The 18,913-nt window shown below is 37.7% G+C and overlaps 1 protein-coding gene across 1 annotated transcript in view; it reads right to left on the bottom strand.

Annotated features, from left to right (window-relative positions):
- LOC126756282 (uncharacterized) overlaps positions 1–18,913 on the bottom strand; it is a 153,071-nt gene that overhangs the window by 38,501 nt on the left and 95,657 nt on the right. The window contains exons 3-4 of the mRNA XM_050469234.1: positions 17,413–17,720; positions 4,629–4,803 (exon numbers count right to left, since the gene is read on the bottom strand). Coding sequence (XP_050325191.1) covers positions 4,629–4,803; positions 17,413–17,720 — 483 coding nt within the window. The remainder of the gene's footprint in view (positions 1–4,628; positions 4,804–17,412; positions 17,721–18,913) is intronic.

Here is an 18,913-nt window from a genome sequence, read left to right as displayed (position 1 = left end):
TCTAAAACAAGCAAGTGGATAAATTTGAATTGAATCCCACACCAATGGCAGAAGGTGACGGAAAATTCAGTAAAATTCTTTTAATTTGGCATTCATCGAAAGTTGCGCTTGAGTGTAAAGAAAGAGCTAAGATTCTTTTATATTGCTTGATGCGAAAACTTTTCGAAAATTAAATTCCAGACGTCAGTTTGTGAAAGTATGTTAATTTTATAAAATAAAGGTAGTGATTTCAAGAATTTGCTTATCAAGGTCTTTTGGCAAAGTTTAACAACACTTAGCCATTTTCACGAAAATCTGGCAATTTCCGTATTTTAGGAATCACATAAAATATATTTGACTTAAGTATGGAAAACTACAACAGTGAAGGAGTCAAAACATTTTCCCATGAGATTTGATCCCATAGAGTAACCCATATATGGGTTAGCCAAAAAATGTTACAATAAAAGAAGCGAAAAACGTAGATGATACCTATACTTTACATTTTTACTAGTAACTACTTACTATTGTAATAAATAATAATAATTTTCAATAGCCCTAGATTCGCACTTTAAAGGTGAATATTTCGATTTCGAAGACAATCTTTGAAAAACTCTGAAATAATATTTTTTACTTATGATTTGATCTCTCAAAACATATTTGTTTGGTCGAATACCAAAAAAATCATTTTTGAATCTTTCATCACAGAAAGTGAGGTCTATAAGCGAAAGTGTTCCCTGGCTTTACGACGAAATGCGTTTACGTTTTGACTTTATATCGGATCTGGCAGTCGCCAAAACCGAACTGTGGTGGTTTTTTCTTTGCCCGCATACCTGAGAGAGAGAGTAATGGTGGTTAGTAAAAGAATATATGATCAGGATCGGAAATGCGTTTACGTTTTGAGTTTTATCAAGTCTAAGCTGCCAAAAGGAACTGTGGTAGATTTGCAGTTCCTGAGAGAATCTTGGTCAGAGAATATATGATCAGGATCGAGAAAAAGTTTTGAACTCACTAACCGTGTTTTTCCTCGTTTCCGGAGGTTTACAATGAAATCTATTTATTTTATGATAAGACTAGTAAAAGTCCTGGTCAAAGTGAAACCGCAAATATCTGTAAAGCTGACGATCTTGCAAAAGAAAGGTACCTTAGCACCGCTATCACGAGATTGGAAATGTGTTGGTGCTCGCAAATCATCGTGTGTTTTACTATTGGGTAGCTAAGCTTCGCAGGGTGAGGGCTGCGCTACCTTTGGTTCATACGCTGTCGCAAAATCTTTTTGTAGGTAGATTATAAGAAATCCCAAGGTAGATTATAAGAAATTCAGTGAGGTCTTTGTCCTTAGTAAGGCTAGCCTCTCTCTCGTTGTGGGAGTTCGAACAGCCCACTGCACTGTCTACTGTCATTCTGTAAGGTAGAAAATCTTACCAGGAGTAAGATATGGTGGTAGCATGGAGGAAACACTTCCTTCTTACTTATCAACCGCTTGCGAGATCAAGGTCTAAACACTTGGAAGCTCACAGTTTCAAATATCCCACCGACCTGTTAGTAATAGAAATTAAACCTGTGAGCAAATTTGTATGGACTAGAAGGCGCATTGCTGATTTATAAGATTGAATACACGAGTTCTGTTTTTATGGCTTCACAAAGGACTGCATATGCAAAGTAGTCTATCTTAAGTGCGATCAGCTACCGTATAGCTCTCTGCAGAAGTTCCCCAATAAGGCAAGTGACTTTAAATTTACGTGGAAGCTACATTTGTACGGGCTTCGAGAAATTCAGGTTCAGTGGAGTTATTCAAGGCCCGAATATATTTATTAAATTGAATGCTTGGAATACTGCCTTCGACACATTCACGAACCTATATGATAATCCTTCTAAATAGAAACTATGTGTTATATATTGCAACTCCATATCCACTGAAAATTAATTTCTACAAAGCAAATTCAATGCGCCAGTTGGTACCATTGTAAACATATGGGCGAGCATGGGAAACGACTCACAGTGCGGCAAGTTCCTGGAAGCTGCGGCCAAAAATATAATTAGTTAGTGGAAAGGTCTGTCTGTTTACTTTCCATGCTACAACTAAGATAGTATTAACCAAGTTCCTTGAATTTCTCCACAGAAAGTTGAAATCGTTGTTTTTTGTGAAGAAGTGGATTACGGGACCGCAAATTAAGAGGTTTTCTGGTGAATTTTTGAACGCGATGTTGAACTGTCGATAAATTTATTAAGACAATTTCTGACCAAGGAAACTAATGGGGGTACTGTCATAGTTTCAAGACAGTCGGGTCTATGTAATTAATATATGTAGACCCGTATTATCCAGTCAATGGCTCTCAGCTCAGATTGCAATGTTTTCGGTCACCATGATAACAACAAGAACAACGCCTGCTTGCAGTTTCAGAATAATTGCTTTTGATGCAAGTCGCCTATTGATTTCTCTGATGTGGTGGTAAATTCTTGTTCTCTAATAAATGTGTTGCTGGACTCCAAAACTACTTTGAAAAGACTATTCGCTAGTGCGACTGCATTTGCTGCAAATATTTAAAGGTGGCTTTTGGTCCATTAAACTTTTGACAACTTGAAAGAATTTTTGACCGCACTTGCAACACTGTACGGCGGCTATACTCCGCGCATTCCTGTATCCTTGTGGAATCTGGCAAATACACTGATGTGCTAGATAAATGAACAGGGCAGTCAGAGAGCACGTAACACAAAGATAGAGCGCAGCTTCGGTAAGATGGAGTATGCAGTGGAGGCTGCACACAACACCGCCAGCAACATGGCAACTTTCAACCGAATGCCAAACTGTTGCGGCAACCGCAGCAGTGGCGAGCCGACGACAGATGGCGGATAAATAAGAATATGCAACAGAGGAGAGGCATGGAAGAATCTGCGAGCATAAGTAGATGGCAAGGGAAAATGGCAGCAATAATCATTAAGGGAACAAGGGAGTTCAACATAGTCAAGTGTCATCGTCAGTTACAGCAGCAACTACAATATAACTAGAGAAATACTTTTAACAAGCAATAAATGCAGCCAGCGCTTTCAAGGGGCGCCAAGCCGAGCCGCAACACTAAACAAGTTTGTGTCAATCTAAACGAATGTGAAAAATACAGCAGACAAAGTGGAAACGGCAGCGAGATCAGCGCAACGGAAGCGGCGGCGCGCGCTCCACTGCGCTAGATATCATTTCGAAGCGCTGCGGGTGTGGGTGACTGAGACAAATGCGAATGGCACATCCAGTTTGCATCGACAATGCCGGAGCGAGTCGGAATTTGCGCTTTGAGGCTTTCCAAACAGGGCGCAGCGCAGCGCAGAGCTGGCGGGTGGCGGTTGGCAGTGCCGTTGACAGTTGCGCGCGGCGCGACGAATTGCCCGTTTGCCTGTCTGCGGGCTTAGTGGCCGTGGTGGTGGCGGGGCGAGCGAACGCGTACTACAAATGGGTGAAAGTTTCCACTTTCCAACATTTTTCATTTTTGTTTCAGCTTTCGCCATTTGATTTCTGATTATGTTGTTGCTTTGGAATTCTATTTTATTTTTCAACTCTTTTGTGTTAGTTCGTTGCTTGTTGTTCCTGGACCCGGTAGTTGTTCTGCCAGTTAGTTTGTTGCGGACGAGTTTTATTGTGGATGATGGCGCATTTGGTATGCGCGCGGCGAGCGACCGGTGACCCACAATGACAGCAGCCGGTCTAAACTTGGTCATTGAAGCGGCGTGACCCACACACAGACACACACACTCACCACTCATAAATCTACTCGAATGCGAGTTGCTGGCGGAATGAAATGCATTTTATTTGCCTTCGGACAAGTGGTGAATGATTGCTTGCAGCGTTGTGCCTGCCGCTCACCGAGCACAGCGAAAAATTGCGAAACTAACTCTACAGTCATTTTCATATTGCGCGCTTGATTAGCGCAATTGCAACAATTTGTTAAGTACATGAAGCAGTGTTCCGACGAAACGGATTGTTGCGCACGCAATTTAATAAAAAAGAATTATTCGCAATCAACCGCAACGCACTCGAAACACCATAACAACTAAGTTGGCTTAATTAAAATTAATAGAAGGTTGTTGGAATTTGCGAAAGTTCGCTGCTAACTCGTGCAAAACACGATATAAATTGACGCTTTTTAGACGGCTCTGGAGGGTGTTTGGGCGTTCAAATGAGATTTGCGTGACAATTGAATTGTTTCTGCATTGTTGCGGCAAATGGTGACAAGCAAAGGTTGTTTTGTGGCAGTCATATCTACTTCCAATTATTTATAAACTTGCTGCTAGTTTCAGGTGACAGAAATCTTAATCAACTTGTTGCACAGACTTTTTGGGCGAAAAAAGGTTAGCAGTATTAGTTGTTATTGCAAAATGGTCTACAAGCAATGTTGTTGAACTTAGCTGGTGCTGTGGCTATTTGCTTCACGCTAAGCTTACGTCAAATTAGCTTAAGGTCACCACACTAGAATGCGTCATACCCGAACTGACCACATTTGAATTAATCTCACTGTAGAAAACTCATTTTAAATACCTCTAGTTTTTTATTGAGCTTACAAAGCAACTTTAATGGGCATATAAATTCTTTTTAGTGCTATATACCTAATAATATTTTTAAAACTGCACTCAATTGCGAAGTTGTATGTGATTCCGATACTCACTTGAAATGATATGTTCCATTTTCGTAGCCGAAAAACGGTACCGTATACGTCAACATCCAAATGTTGCCACCACCGCAGTCATAGTAAGGCTTGGACCAGCGCCCGTCCTCGTATTTCACAGCCAGCGTGTCGTCCTCAACGCGCTCATCGGTTTTGTTGGAGTAAAGATGGAAAGCTAAAAAAACAAAGAGTTTAGTATAAAAGAGACAGAAAGAAAAAGTCATCAGTAGTTTAAAATGCTTTTCTTCTTAAAAAAAGAGTGTGATTTATTGGATAGTCGAAAAATAATTTTCATATTTTCATAATCACATTGTGTCATACTATGCCAGGTTCTTCAATAAGTTTTGTCTTTCGATAAGAGAGGGCGGTGCTACTACTAAAATGTTTTTTGTTTAATGATTATTCACCTACAATTAGGGCAGTAGAAAGATGGGTTGTTGAATTTAAACGTGGTTGTACAAGCCTTGAAGATGATCCATGTGAAGGATGTTCAAAAAGCGCATCAACACCAGAAATCATATCCAAAACACAGGATATGGTTTTGGAAGATCGTCGATTGACTGAGAGAGATTTAACAGAGGCCCCACACATCTCATTATGTAATGTGAGGCATATTTTAAGTGAAATTTTGTATTTTAGAAAGCTCTGTGCACAATGGGTGGCGCATTCGCGCAGCACCATTAGGAGCGTTTGAAAAAGGATAAAGTGGATTTTGTGCGTCTATTCATCACTATGGAAGAGACTTCGGTCTATCACCATGATCGTGAATCAAAACAAGAGGCTAAAGAGCGGTGTGAACCTGGTTGTTCGGCTTCGAAACGAGTTCGTGTCCGGAAATCGGCCAACAGGGTTATGGCACCAGTTTTTTGGGATGCGAGAGAATTTTTGTTTATGAATTACTTGCAAACTGGTAAAACAGCTAATTCTGAATATTATTGTAACCTTTTGAACCAGTTGAAAGAAAAAAATCCTGAAAAAACACCCGGTTTGCAGAAGAAAAAATCCTTTTTCATCCGGACAATGCATCGTGTCACAAGAGCAATAGCTAAAATCCATGAATTAAAGTTCGAATTGTTGAAATATCCACCGTATTCACCAGATTTGGCCCAGAACTTAAAAAATTTCTGCGTGGCAAGCATTTATCATCAAATGAAGAGGTTATAACTGCTCCAGAAGCGTATTTTGCAGATCTTCCGGATTCTCACTTCAGGGATGGTATCCACATATTCGAGGATTGTTGGAGTAAGTGTATTAATGTTCAGGGAGGTTATGCTGAATAATAAAGTGTATTTTGAAATATAAAATTGTGTTTTTCGTATCAAACGACAAAACTTATTGGACAACCTTCTATAGTGTTGGAAAGGTGGGATTTTAAGCTTCATTTAACCAAAAATTTTATTCGCGGAAGTTGAGAAAAAGGTACAGCTGTTCAAAAATGAATGAAAATAATGAAGAAATTCGCAAATTTTGAAATTTTTGTATAAAAGAGGGAAGAATGCCCCGCAAGCCACCAATGAAATTAGTGAAGTTACGGAGACGATGCTGTAACAGTTCGTGTAAGTAAGTAAATATAAGTTATTCTCCTATTGTTTTGTCACTAATAAGTGAGTAGTAGTCAATAAGTCCAGTCTAAAATGGAAAAGTTTTCAAATTTTTTGAATAGGTAATTGGAGGTAAAAGTAATCTTAGTTCCTGTGTAATTATCTTATCTTTTTCAAAAAATAATAATAATAATAATCTTAGATCCATGTAACGGGTGTGGGTTTTCATAACTTCCATTATTTGAAAACTTGGTTCAACTCAATAAACAATAAATTCACCGAAACTGTTCAGAATTCCTTTATAATGATTATTCTGCCCAGTTGAAACTTCAGAAATACCTTGGGGCTATGTGCAGCTGAAGTTAAATTGTGCACCTTTTAATATGTGATGTGTTATGGTCCATAAACGGTACCCTCGAAGCTTCTCCTGAGCGCCGTTGGGCTTTTACTACGAGGAATGCTTACCAATAAGGCAGCTTTGATCTCTGGCGGCGCATTATTCCAGTAATTTAATATTCATTACAAGAATTTTCGTCCGCCTTTAAGCTTTTACGAAATGAATAAGATTTCCGGCAATCAACTACATCAATTTGGAGCTTGGCAGCGTTGCAACATCCATCACAAAAGTATGTAAGTGTGAACGCAGCGAAGCCATGGAAATAACGGAAGATATTTACTTTGTGCCTTCGGCCAAGTCATTGCGTTGAAGAAATATTTTCGTAGCGTCCCCATGTGGTTTATCCATTTGAACGCGCTTCGTACTATTAGTTGCGCATCGGTGCCTCCACCCCGATATCTGTATGTGTGAGTGTATGTGTACATTGGGGCCACACCTATTTATGTTTTACAAACCAAGAGCCATAGTTCAACTGAAAGTTCAGTCCAATTCGTCAACAACTTTAGGCAAAACTTTAGCTTGAATCTTGAAATTTTCGGGTTCCCTTCACACCCGCCACTCCATTAAGGCACTTATGCACAATCTCAGAGACAATCTCGCTTCTCGGGGGAAGCGCACGCACTCTCCGATGTCCCAATGCAGTCCCTATTGGCTATTGGGACAGCAAGTGAGTGTCGGTGTTGCCGGCTGTTTGACAAATATATGGAGCTCCTGTCACCGTGCGTTGTTTGCGAGTTTACTCGGCGCTCTGTGCCCCGAAGTTTGCTTTCGCTGCTGCTGTTTTTGTGTTGATGACATTTTTCATTACGAGATTTCAAGTTGTTGCTCTTTGATGTCAATAAATGACAACAACCATTGCCATAACTCAAGCTTAGCGCACACGCACACATGCGCTGCGTAACTTTTTTGGATGGCAAAAGGGCAGAGGAAAGCACATGTGATTCCACACATGTCTGCCCGTGTGTGTGTGCGTGTGTAACTGTTATTGGTTTGAGGAGTGGCGTTTTGGGTAAAGGGACTTATCAACCAAGTCCTCAGCGGTGGTATTCACACACACACGCGCGCATGTAGACGAGAGAGAGTTTGCCTTCCATCCTCCTGACCACTTCGGCACAGTTCATTTGTTAGACTGCTGACGGGAAAACTTTTATCATTTTCTGCACACTTCGATTTCGCAACAACGAATATTGATAGCTCGAACTGGGCGACTTTTGAAGTGCCGCTTTGTATGAGCGCGGGTCTGCAGATTTCTATTCACTTTCACTTACATATATTAATGACAGTTATTTGCAAGGATGGGTACGAAGTTTGGGCGGAGATGAAATTTATTTGGCCATACATTAACATTAGCTAACTGGTGTTTAACTGCTGAAGCTATTTTTGTTAGTAAAAGTTATAGAGTGCGCTGAGCTTTGTTTTAGAGCTTTTCGAATCGAAGCTTTTCTGACAAGTCTCTGTCACTAAAGGAGGTAGTCAGGAGGAGTTATTGTTATTTGACAAAACTTTTTTTTCTTTACCCCTTCATATTATTTTCCGACATTCTGAGATCTTTTCGCTATTGAATATTAGTCCTAATTTAAGTCTCAGAGCGAACTTTAGCAAGACCTTAAATATGTACCACATTTGTTTGTGTGTTTGTGGCTTCGCGGGCAACACAGCGAAATTTTGCGACTTCAACGGTATTACTTGTCACGTGATTATTTTCTTTCACCATCACAAATTGCACAGAGTGCACGTCTAACAGGAGCTGTCTTAATACTGTTATTTAGTTGTCTATTGAATTTATTTTCTATTGTGATTTTCAGGTAAGGCACTTTTATTTCTCGTTTTGAAGATAACGGTGAGTCTTATGAAGGATATTGTAACAAAATTACTGCTTAGTAAAAAGTAAATGTTCTGACCAAATGCAACCGGAACCAACCAAAGCAAACCCCTTAAGGGGCTAGGTGGGTTTCAGAGGTACAAAAAAAAATATATTTTTACGATTTTTTTTAATATAAACAATCATAGATTTCAAAAATGTATATGACATATCAAAGATTTTTATTTCAGCTATGTCTCCTGAAATGTTTATAAAAAAAAATGTTAAAAATTCATCCGTTGAGACCTCATCTCTCTGGGTGTCTCACAAAAAAGTTCTCTCGCCGTGTACAGCATGACTTATTATTGGTTTATTTAAAATTAAAACACCAAAAATATTCCATTAGTACATATATATGTAAATCTCGTGTTTGGACGAAGGCAAACAAAAAACATTAAAATTTTCATATTTTCGCACACTGTGAAGAAAAAATCGGCAGTTTGGGGGCCTGATGGGCGGAACATCAGAAGGGTCTATCTTCTAGAATTTTATTCGGATCGATTTAAAATTTTGGGAGAATATTTTAAACATACTCTACTATTTAATAAGAAAATAATCGATATTTTTCGCTCGGAGGTACAAACATATATAAGTGAAACTTTTTCTCGAAACGTCATTTTTCAAAATTGCTGACATGATAACTCAACGAGAAATTAACCGATCGACTTCAAATTAAAACTGAGTATTGTTGAATACATTTGCTTTACAATGACCTCCGATCTTTTTGATTGGTTGAAAATTTCCAATTTGGCATTAAAAAACAAATATTTTTTACCTAAAAAACCTAAATATTTTTTTCAAAATCACGCCATTTTGTTAACTTTTTTAATTTTTCAAATATCGTAAGTCATTGGATAGGAAATATTTTTAAGTTGAATAAACTTTTTGAATGTTTTTGTTTCAACTAATCATTCGGCCGGAATTATGTCAGCAGTTGGGGAACTTTTTTTGGCACCTCCAAAGACAGCATATACGAGTAACTCCGTTATTTTTTAACATTTTCGTAAAAAACAAATATTAAAATATAGCTCGAAACAATCAGTGGAGTACTTTCTCTTAAAGCAATTCACGAAAATCGCCTAATTTTTCATGCGTTGCACTGGTATTGCCCCTGAAGGGACTATATCCAATCGCACGCTACAAAAAACTCGTTTCTGTATTGTTTTTTTTTTTTTGAAGAAGCATTTCATTTAATACATAAATAAAACTAAATTACATTTCCATTTCTAACTTCATAATAGAGGACTCATTAAAAGAAAATTAATTCTCTTGATCCCTTAGCACCTCCGCAAAAAGGTGTGTGGCGGTGAGGAAGCTTAAATTTATATAAAATCCAACAACAAATGAACGCAGGTAATAATCGGAGGACTATATTCAATTTTAATTTGTGACAAATTGGTGACTTTCCAAAAAACAAGTAGTTCTTTTGAAAAAAATTTACACTTCAGAGTGACGTAAAAAGTAGAAATTAGTGCCAAATAATATTTTTTCTATGTATACCTGACAAATATACCTAAAAACGTTGTGTGAATATTTCAAATCATCGCTCCAGTTGTTTCGGAGGAATTTTGCTCACCGACTCTGGAAACAGTGTTTTGAGAAAAAAGAACTTAGAGCTTTGAGAGCCGAGCCACTGAGTTAAAAAGTTCCTACAACGAAGGTATCGTATCTCCGAAACTATTTGCCGAACCAAAATCAAATTTTTGAAGAATATTTTCTAATATATGAACATTTGATATGTGTTTTGCACACAAACATCGAGTTTTTGAAATTCTCAAGTAGATATAACCTATTAAACGAACCCAACAGCAGTTGTCAACATTGGACAAAGTTACAGCGTTAACAGCTTGAATTGCAGCTAGAAAATGGATCGAATAAAAGTATATCAAAGATCAATTAAAATCGGAAGACCCTCACGCTTATAACCACACGAAACAGTTTTAATTAATCTATACGATAACCCAATAACCTAATGAATAAATACACACATTTGATTGACAGCCCGTAAATGTGATTGATTACTCATGTGGCAAACTGTTTGCTATAAAAATTAAATTATATAACATTTAGCAGCTTTAATGCATTTAAGGAAATAATAGTATTCAGTTTTTATACAAAAAGCCGAAACACTTTTTAGGCGCAAATTGTAATTATATGCACACACACATACATACAAGTGTATAAAATGTAACATAAAGTCATTTCAGTGGACGCTAATTAGTCAAAATATAATCACTTGCATTTTTATCGAAGCTTATAGTTTTTGCTGTTGTTGCTTCGCTCACTTCACCATGGAAGCCAAGCGAATGTTCGCACAAAACAAACTTATTTTTATTCATTTCTGTTTTTGTTTGATTCCGTTAAACATATTAATTAGAAGAGGCGGCTTTTCAAAGCAAAAATGTACATAGTTACGTCTGTTAGGGTGGGCCAACTTTATTTTATATATGTTAGGTACCCTGAATGTATCGTCCGAAATGAAGAAAAACAAAACAATGTCAACGTCGGTTGCACTGAAACTAAAATCGCTATAAAAGCTAAACATATAAGAAGTTTCCATACAAGAATTTGATTTGATCTCCCAGTTTGTATGGCAGCCATATGATATAGAGAGCCTATATCAGCGGTTCTGACAGTTAACAGCTTTTTGAGGAGAAAAGAACAAGCTCATAACTGAGAGACTAGTTTGCGTATATATAGAGGGACAATGGCTTAATTAACTCAGCTCATATACACATACATACATATTTTGGGTAGTCGAATAAGTATTTTTATATTTCTTCAATTCAAACTTTAACTTGTTATATACCATTTTGGTAGACCACTTTTTGTCCTTTTTCTGCTAGAGACATTATTCCATCAGAGTAAAACTTTTCTGGTTTCTCGCCGAAAAATTACAACAAGTAATTTTCACAGGCTTCTCATGAAGCCAACATTACTCCATTAAGGGAGTTCTGCAAGGTCAGGGCTATTTGGTGAATGCATCAAAACTTCCCAGCCAAGCTCTCCCAGTTTTTTTCGAGTCATCAAAGATGTGTGGGGTCTAGCGTTGTCCTGATGGTAGACGAAGCTCTTTCTGTTGTCTGTTTCAGTTCTGGCCGTTTTTTTCGATTGCTTGCTTCAATCTCATCAGTTGTTGACAGTAACATGTAGAATCAATCGCATGACCAGACTGGAGCAGCTCATAGTGAATGATTCCTTTCCAATCCCACCAAACACTCAGCATAACTTTTCGAGGCTTCAATCCTGGATTTGAGACCATTTTTTGAGCTTTACCACGCTTGCACCATGATCTTTTTTGCACATTATTATCGTATTTGATCTACTTTCATCTCCCGTTACCATTCGTTTCAGAAATAGTTCGATTTCATTTCGTTTCAGCAAAGAAACGCACATGATAATTCGGTTCATTAAATTTTTCACAGACAACTAATGTGGTACCTAAACATCGAGCTTTTTTTTTGTAGCCAGTCTTTTGTTAAGTTCCTTAGCGATGTCATGGCTGCTTATGCGACGGTCCTGGTCGATCTTTTCCATACTTTAATCGAATTTTTCAAAGATATTATGTTCCAGAACGGAAGCGAGCGAGCCATTGTTGTGCTTTACGAACTGGTGCAGCATCGTCTCCGTAAATTTCACATTTTTATTGGTGGCTTGTGGGGCATTCTTCCCTTTTTTACACGAAATTTTCAAAATATAGCGAATTTCTTCATTATTTTCACTCATTTTTGAACAGCTGTAACCGCCAACTGCCAAAAATTTAGTTTTTTTTTGGCTTAATGAAGCTTAAAATTTCGCCTTTCTAACACTATATGGTATGACACAATGTGATTGGTAGCATTGAAGATATACGACTGCAATGACATCTATTGACAAAATACGAAAATACTTTTTCGACTACCTAATATTAGGAGCTCTAACTTTACTATGTTCTTTCATTATATGGAAAGCTGTTTTTGTGGTGTAAGAAAAAATTAAATTTCGTTCGGCCCGTCCTAACGTTTGGATGTTTCGGACCGCATTCAAATGATATTGGCTTCAAAATCGCAACATATTTAATATCTGCAACAGACAAATCTACATTTATACGCAACTGCGATACTATTTTTGACTGCCATGAATGAGACAAAGCTCCTGAAGGTATCAATTTCATTTAATTAAAAACTCAAATAAATTTATCGCATCTGACGCCCTTTGTAAGCTTTGTGACTAGGCAATCTAATTAGCCAGTAATTAATGAATGCCTTTGAAACAGGAACTAATTTAAAAAAAATACAGTTTATAAATAAATAGTAGTCATAATTACCCCCTAGATACTACTTAATGACTTCGTACTAGTTCGCGTCTAAGGAAAACTTATGCAATCACAATGCTCTTCACGAAATAAGCTTAAGCTTGAACGAGTAATCAAACTATGTAGTCCTGAACTAGTGTAATACGATGAGCAATTATCGAACTCACTTCTCAAGAAGGTTTAGGCAAAACTCATAAGTCGCCTCTAAATGCAGCACACGCACACAGAAAACAGTTGAACAAATGCCCTTAATGCCGTTATGTAGGCGCAAGGATACAGTGCAAGCCCACAAGGAATACCCGTGTTCAACATATGTATGAATACAGTTATGCAGGATATCACCGCAAACTCTGTTTCACTTGTTTGTGCTGCAAATTGTTTGCGGTTTTGAGGATAAAATTGCTTTTCATTAAACAGTTTGCTACCGAATTCACCAGTGTTAGTGCATTGTTGTGGTCAAGATCTTCATTAAAGTGCGAGTTCATGATATAGATAAATGTGAATACTGAGACAAACTTTTAGCCAAAGATTATTTTAGGATTATATAAAACTTGTTCGCATAAAGTCAAATTTGGTGATTTCGGAAAAAGAGAGAATCCTTAGGGGTTTGAGTACTTACATGATACAATATTTAATTCAAACTTTTTGTTGGAAATTTGACGAGTTAAAGAGAGGAAAAAACACTTGGTTATAGAAAGGGTTTCATTCTACATAGCGCGGTTCTTGCTAACCGAAAGTGCACTGAATATTTACTCAATTCTTTTAGGCAGCAATATATGTATGTAACACTTTGTGGCACCCTCTTTTAGCTAAAACTTTATTTCTCAATTTCGATAATTTTCAATCATACCTTGCCTTGGGTGACGCCTGTTCATATACACTGATGGACTTCCTAATAGAGAGAAAATAGTGCTCCGCGTCCATTTTCGATGACACGGCATGAAAAGAACACCGATGAAATTATGGGAAAGATTGACCAGGACTGTCATATAAGCAACCATGGTATCGCTAAGGAACTTAACATTCGTCATGAAACGGGTTTGAACCATTTAAAAAAAGGCTGGCTACAAAAAGAGGCTCGATGTTTGGGTACCACATAAATTGTCTGTGAAAAATTTAATGGACCGAATTAACATCTGCGATTCTAGACCACACACATCTTTGATGACTCGGCAAAAACTGGGAGGGGTTGGCTGGGAAGTTTGCATGCATCCAATATATAGCCCTGACCTTGCACCATCGGACTACCATTTGTTTCGCTCGATACAAAACTCCCTTAATGGAGTAAAGTTTGCTTCAAGAGAAGCCTGTGAAAATTACTTGTCGCAGTTTTTCGCCTAGAAACCAAGTTTTAAACTGATGGAATAATGTCTCTAGCGGAAAAATAGAATATAAGTATTCCTTCTGTTTAAATAAGTCTTAAATATATTCGAGATACTGCAATCCTGTTATAATATAAATGTGAGTGTTATTTAAACTTCTCTCAGCCTATATATTGGCTCTCATAAAGGTATAAAACACAGTTCGGCACACCGAACTCGAGTGGAAGTTTTGAAACAATTTTTATATTCAAAGTTCTGTAATTGAAAGTTCTTTTAATAATCTTCTCGCACGTGCACATTGCGTTCACACACGTCGCCCGACTGTTTGCTATTGGCAGTGAACACGATGCACAGAAGTATTTAATTAATCTTAAGGGCCAGTTCACTTGCTGTATGCACATGAGGAAACTTTCGAGTTTTAATATAGCACTATTGAAAAGATTTTTAATCAAACAACGAGCAACAGCCGCAACTTCTGTGAGCGAAATGTCCAGAAAATAGTAAAACATATTCATTTAAAATACATGGAAAGCAATAGCTTAATGCGACCCAGCCGGAACTCGGCAATCGTTGCCTCTCGTTTGCATCTAAGTCTAATTATTATCAAGTTAACGAGGATAGACATAAGGCATGGCAAAAGGCAAGTCGAGGTATCTTAATTGGAAATAGGTTAAATTGGATTACTATGTATAGCCCTTGCGAAGCATAAAATGGAATCCCTGTCTTCACACCTTATAAGTTGAGAAAGTGCTTGTTACAAAGGCTTCTATTAACAGCTTCTACAACATTTGGTAAAATTTTAAGCCTTACAGCTTGAAAACCAATAGAGTTTCTTTTGGTCGCCCACTCTTTGGCAATTTTCCGTTAGAGACATTATTACATCAGTTTAAAACTTTCATCGGTGTAAATCTTCATTATTTTCATTCATTTTTTAACAGCTGTAACTTTTTTTCAACTTTCCCGAATTAATTTTTTTTTTGGTTAAATGAAGCTTGGAATCGCACCATTCCAACACTATATGGCATGACACAATATGATTGGTAGCACTGGAGATATATGACTGCAACGACATCTATTCATCCATTCACTGATTTCTCTTTTCATACTTAATGAAGCTTGGCACTCGAAAGAGTAATTTTAAATTGTCAATCTTACTCTTTTATTATTAAATCGGCTTCACCAACATATTTTATTCCCACAGGGAAGACACGTGCACATAACAACCTCGTTAAAGCAAATTTTCTTCGGTTACACGTTGTTGTTGTTGTTGAACATCTTTAATCTGTTCGGAATGCAGTTGCATGAGTTCCTGTTTGCAAACTTTTGTTGCAAGCAAATTTAAATTAAATTTCGCTCTCGACTCACCACTCTCCACTCCTGGTTCACGCTTTGTGTGTTTATTTATTTTTGGTTTTCCTTTTTATTTTCAGTTTACCTTTTCCTTCTCTTTATTTACTTTGTGCATGGGCAGTGCTGATTAGTTGCCATGGCGTTGCTGGCACTGTTCTGTTGTCGGTGTTGCTGTTGGTCACGATTTTTGCTGGCGAGCACAAAGTGGCTCAAGTGTTATGCAGTTATGCACATAAACGCTCAAAAGGCGCCAGAAAAGCCTTTCGTAAAATTGTTTAACCAGCATTTTTTCGATTGGCTTTCCATTTTTTGGGTTTTTTACTGTCGCTCAGGTAAGAGTTACTCGGAATAGTGGTTAATCAACCAAAGGATTTTTCAACGGTGCAAATATAATGAACTAATGGACAAACGGTTGACGTCCACCGAGGTTTAATATTAAAGTGAACCGGTGTTTTTATTTTCTCTTGCTGAAAGGTTTTCCTGGTAGTCGGACCGAATGTCATAAAGACGGTACAATTACTTTTCTGACACTCAAGTATCTATCCAGAATGAGTAGGAACCGATATCTGATCATTTCACATCGAATATTTATTCCATGCGAGTAATGCTAGGCCACAAAAAGTACTAAATCGGACTGAAAATATCCCTATAGACATATTTCAATGCCAGCGACATCTACGGGGTAGATTTTTCACTAAAAAAATAATTTAATGTGAGATAAATATGCGACTCCTGTAAACAACTTTGCCGGGAACAGGATATCTATATACTTGTATAAATATTGGATTTTTCGTATTTCGCCAATAGATGTCGAGAATTCTTAGATATACCACCTCCAGTGCTGCCAATCACATTGTGTCGTACCATATAGCATTGAAAAGGTGAGATTTTAAGCTTCATTTAAACTAAAAAAAATAAATTCGGGAAAGTTGAAAAAAGTTTTCAAAAATGAGTGAAAATAATGAAGAAATTCGACGATGCTGTATCAGTTCGCGTAGCACAACAACGGTTCGCTCGCTTCCGTTCTGGAAATTTCGATGTGAAAGATGCACCTCGCTCTGGTCGACCTATCGTCGAAAAAGTCTATGAAATTATGGAAAAGATTGACCAGGACTGTCGTATTGGACCGAATTAACATCTGCAATTCTTTGATGAAACGAAATGAAATTGATCCATTTCTGAAGCGAAGGGTAAAAGAAGAATAATGTACGAAAAAGATCATGGTCCAGGGGGGGTGAAGCTCTACAAATGGTCGCAAAGCCAAGATTGACGTCTCGAAAGGTTATGCTGAGTGTTTGGTGGAATTGGAAAGGAATCATTCACTATGAGCTACTCCAGCCTGGTCGAACGATTGATTCTACATCTTACTTTCAAGAACTGATGAGATTGAAGCAAAAACGGCCTGAACTAATCAACAGAAAGGGCTTCGTTTTCCATCAGGACAACGCTAGACCACACACATCTTTGATGACTCGGCAAAAACTGGGAGAGCTTGGCTGGGAAGTTTTTTTGCACCCACCATACAGCTTTGACCTTGCACCATTGGACTATCATTTGCTTCGGTCAAAGCAGAACTCCCTTAATGGAATAAAGTTGGCTCCAAGCGAAGCCTGCGCAAATTACTTATCGCAGTTTTTCGCCGAGAAAACAGAAAATTTTTACACTGATGGAATAACGTCTCTAGCGGAAAAATTGCAAAAAGTTGTCGACCGAAATGCTGCATATTTGGTTCATTAAAGTTTATTATAAATAAAGAAAAATAAGCTGAAATTTTATTAGAAATGCGAAAGGAGTTTTTTGACTACATATATATATATATGTAGGAAAATAAGTAAAGTGGTATGACTTTGCATTCGAATGTCATTGCACAAACCTTATAAGCACACCGCAGTTTTGTTTGGAAATATTTTAATACCTAAAAGTTTTAATACCTAAAACTCACTCATTCTACTTTTCAACAAATTAAAGAGCTTTCGCGTTCATCACTCTAAAAGGATTGCATCAATTTTCCTTACTTACATTTTAGATATTGCTCGTTACGGATAATTACTTTTTCGGCGTTTTTTCGCGCTTGAAAGAACCATTCGGACGTGTTGCCGAGATAATGATATTCCATGGAGAGATCCTTGGCCAGTATTGCGCCTAGGTGTGGGGCTGGCAAACGATAGGCGAACGGACAGAAAAGTCCCGACTGCGAGGGGTGCTCATTCCAATCGAAACAATTTCCAGCGGCAAAAATGTCGTCGTCGAATTCGACCATCGAAAGCACGGAAGCGTGCAGCAGATTAACGTCGGCCTGCGCAGCCGGTGCAGTCATCTTGAAAATTCTGCAAAAATGCAAATGAAAGTAATACATTACTAAGCGCGATTTCGCCAAATGTATATGTATATGTATGATAGTATATGTAGATGTATTAGTGTGTATAAATGATAAAGATAATTTATGTTGCGTATACGCCCTGCAAACCGTGAATGCAGACAAGTTAGGCTGCGCGGTAATCAATTACCCCAGTTCGCAGCATGTGAAAATTGTCACATTTACCAGATTTCACCGTTATACAACTTTCAACATAAGCGGAAGCACCGCATACGTCACTCGCATGACGGTAAAATAGAAGGAAATAGACTTGTTGAAAAATCAGAATACAAACTGTATTCATGAGAGCAAATTGACATTTCCAAAAGTCAATTTGCCACGCGACGTGGCAGATGCGAAACAATGCCGTTGTAAAAAGCAGGGCAAATGTGCTTATTTACATTTAATTATGCTAATTTGCAATACTCATAAATTGCGAACGCGCTGCAACACTCGTCGGAAGCTGTAAAGAAATGCAAGGGAAAAGCAAAAAACAACAAAACAAAAATGAAGAAAAAGTAAAAATAAAAAGGTAAAAATTAAAAACAAAAGACCGCCAGCATAATGGTAAATAAACCGCTACATAACCCCGACAATCAAGTAATCGAGGGCCACAATGGGAAGCAATGCGAATTCACAAGTGCCAGAAAGGGGGCAGTAGACTCTTGTCGGGGTGAGGATGGAAATAGCTTACAATTAATGCAGATTAAAAATAAACTGTGTCGCTTGATAGAAGCAATTAGTTTGATTGAAATGCAAGTAACGCCTGCGCTAATGTGCCGGCTGTAGGCTCTCAACTGTCAGGCCAGAGGAAATTGTTTCCAACAATGAAATATGTACGAAGTTGTTTACTGAGAAACTTGCTTGTGTTTTTGCTCACAATCAATTTAAATGCTTCTATTCGCTTGGAAAAGTATTTACTGAATGTCACTATTTTTATATGCCTATATATAGTTACCGTTAACATGCTGAATGTCTGTGTTTTCACTGAGAGACATATTTCTTCATAAAGTGTTTATTTATTCATGAATATCTATTTGGTCTCCTTCAAAGAAATCACTCCCAGATATATTGAACTTCTGCCAACGTCTTTTCCAATCCTCAAAACACTTAAAAAAGTAATTTTTAGATCTTGTTTAGTTTCCCTTCAATGCAAATTTTAGT

Source organism: Bactrocera neohumeralis, chromosome 4, assembly GCF_024586455.1.
Source record: "Bactrocera neohumeralis isolate Rockhampton chromosome 4, APGP_CSIRO_Bneo_wtdbg2-racon-allhic-juicebox.fasta_v2, whole genome shotgun sequence".
NCBI lineage: Eukaryota > Metazoa > Arthropoda > Insecta > Diptera > Tephritidae > Bactrocera > Bactrocera neohumeralis.
Note: the sequence above shows the minus strand (reverse complement) of the source record. Positions and strands in the feature narration are given on the sequence as shown.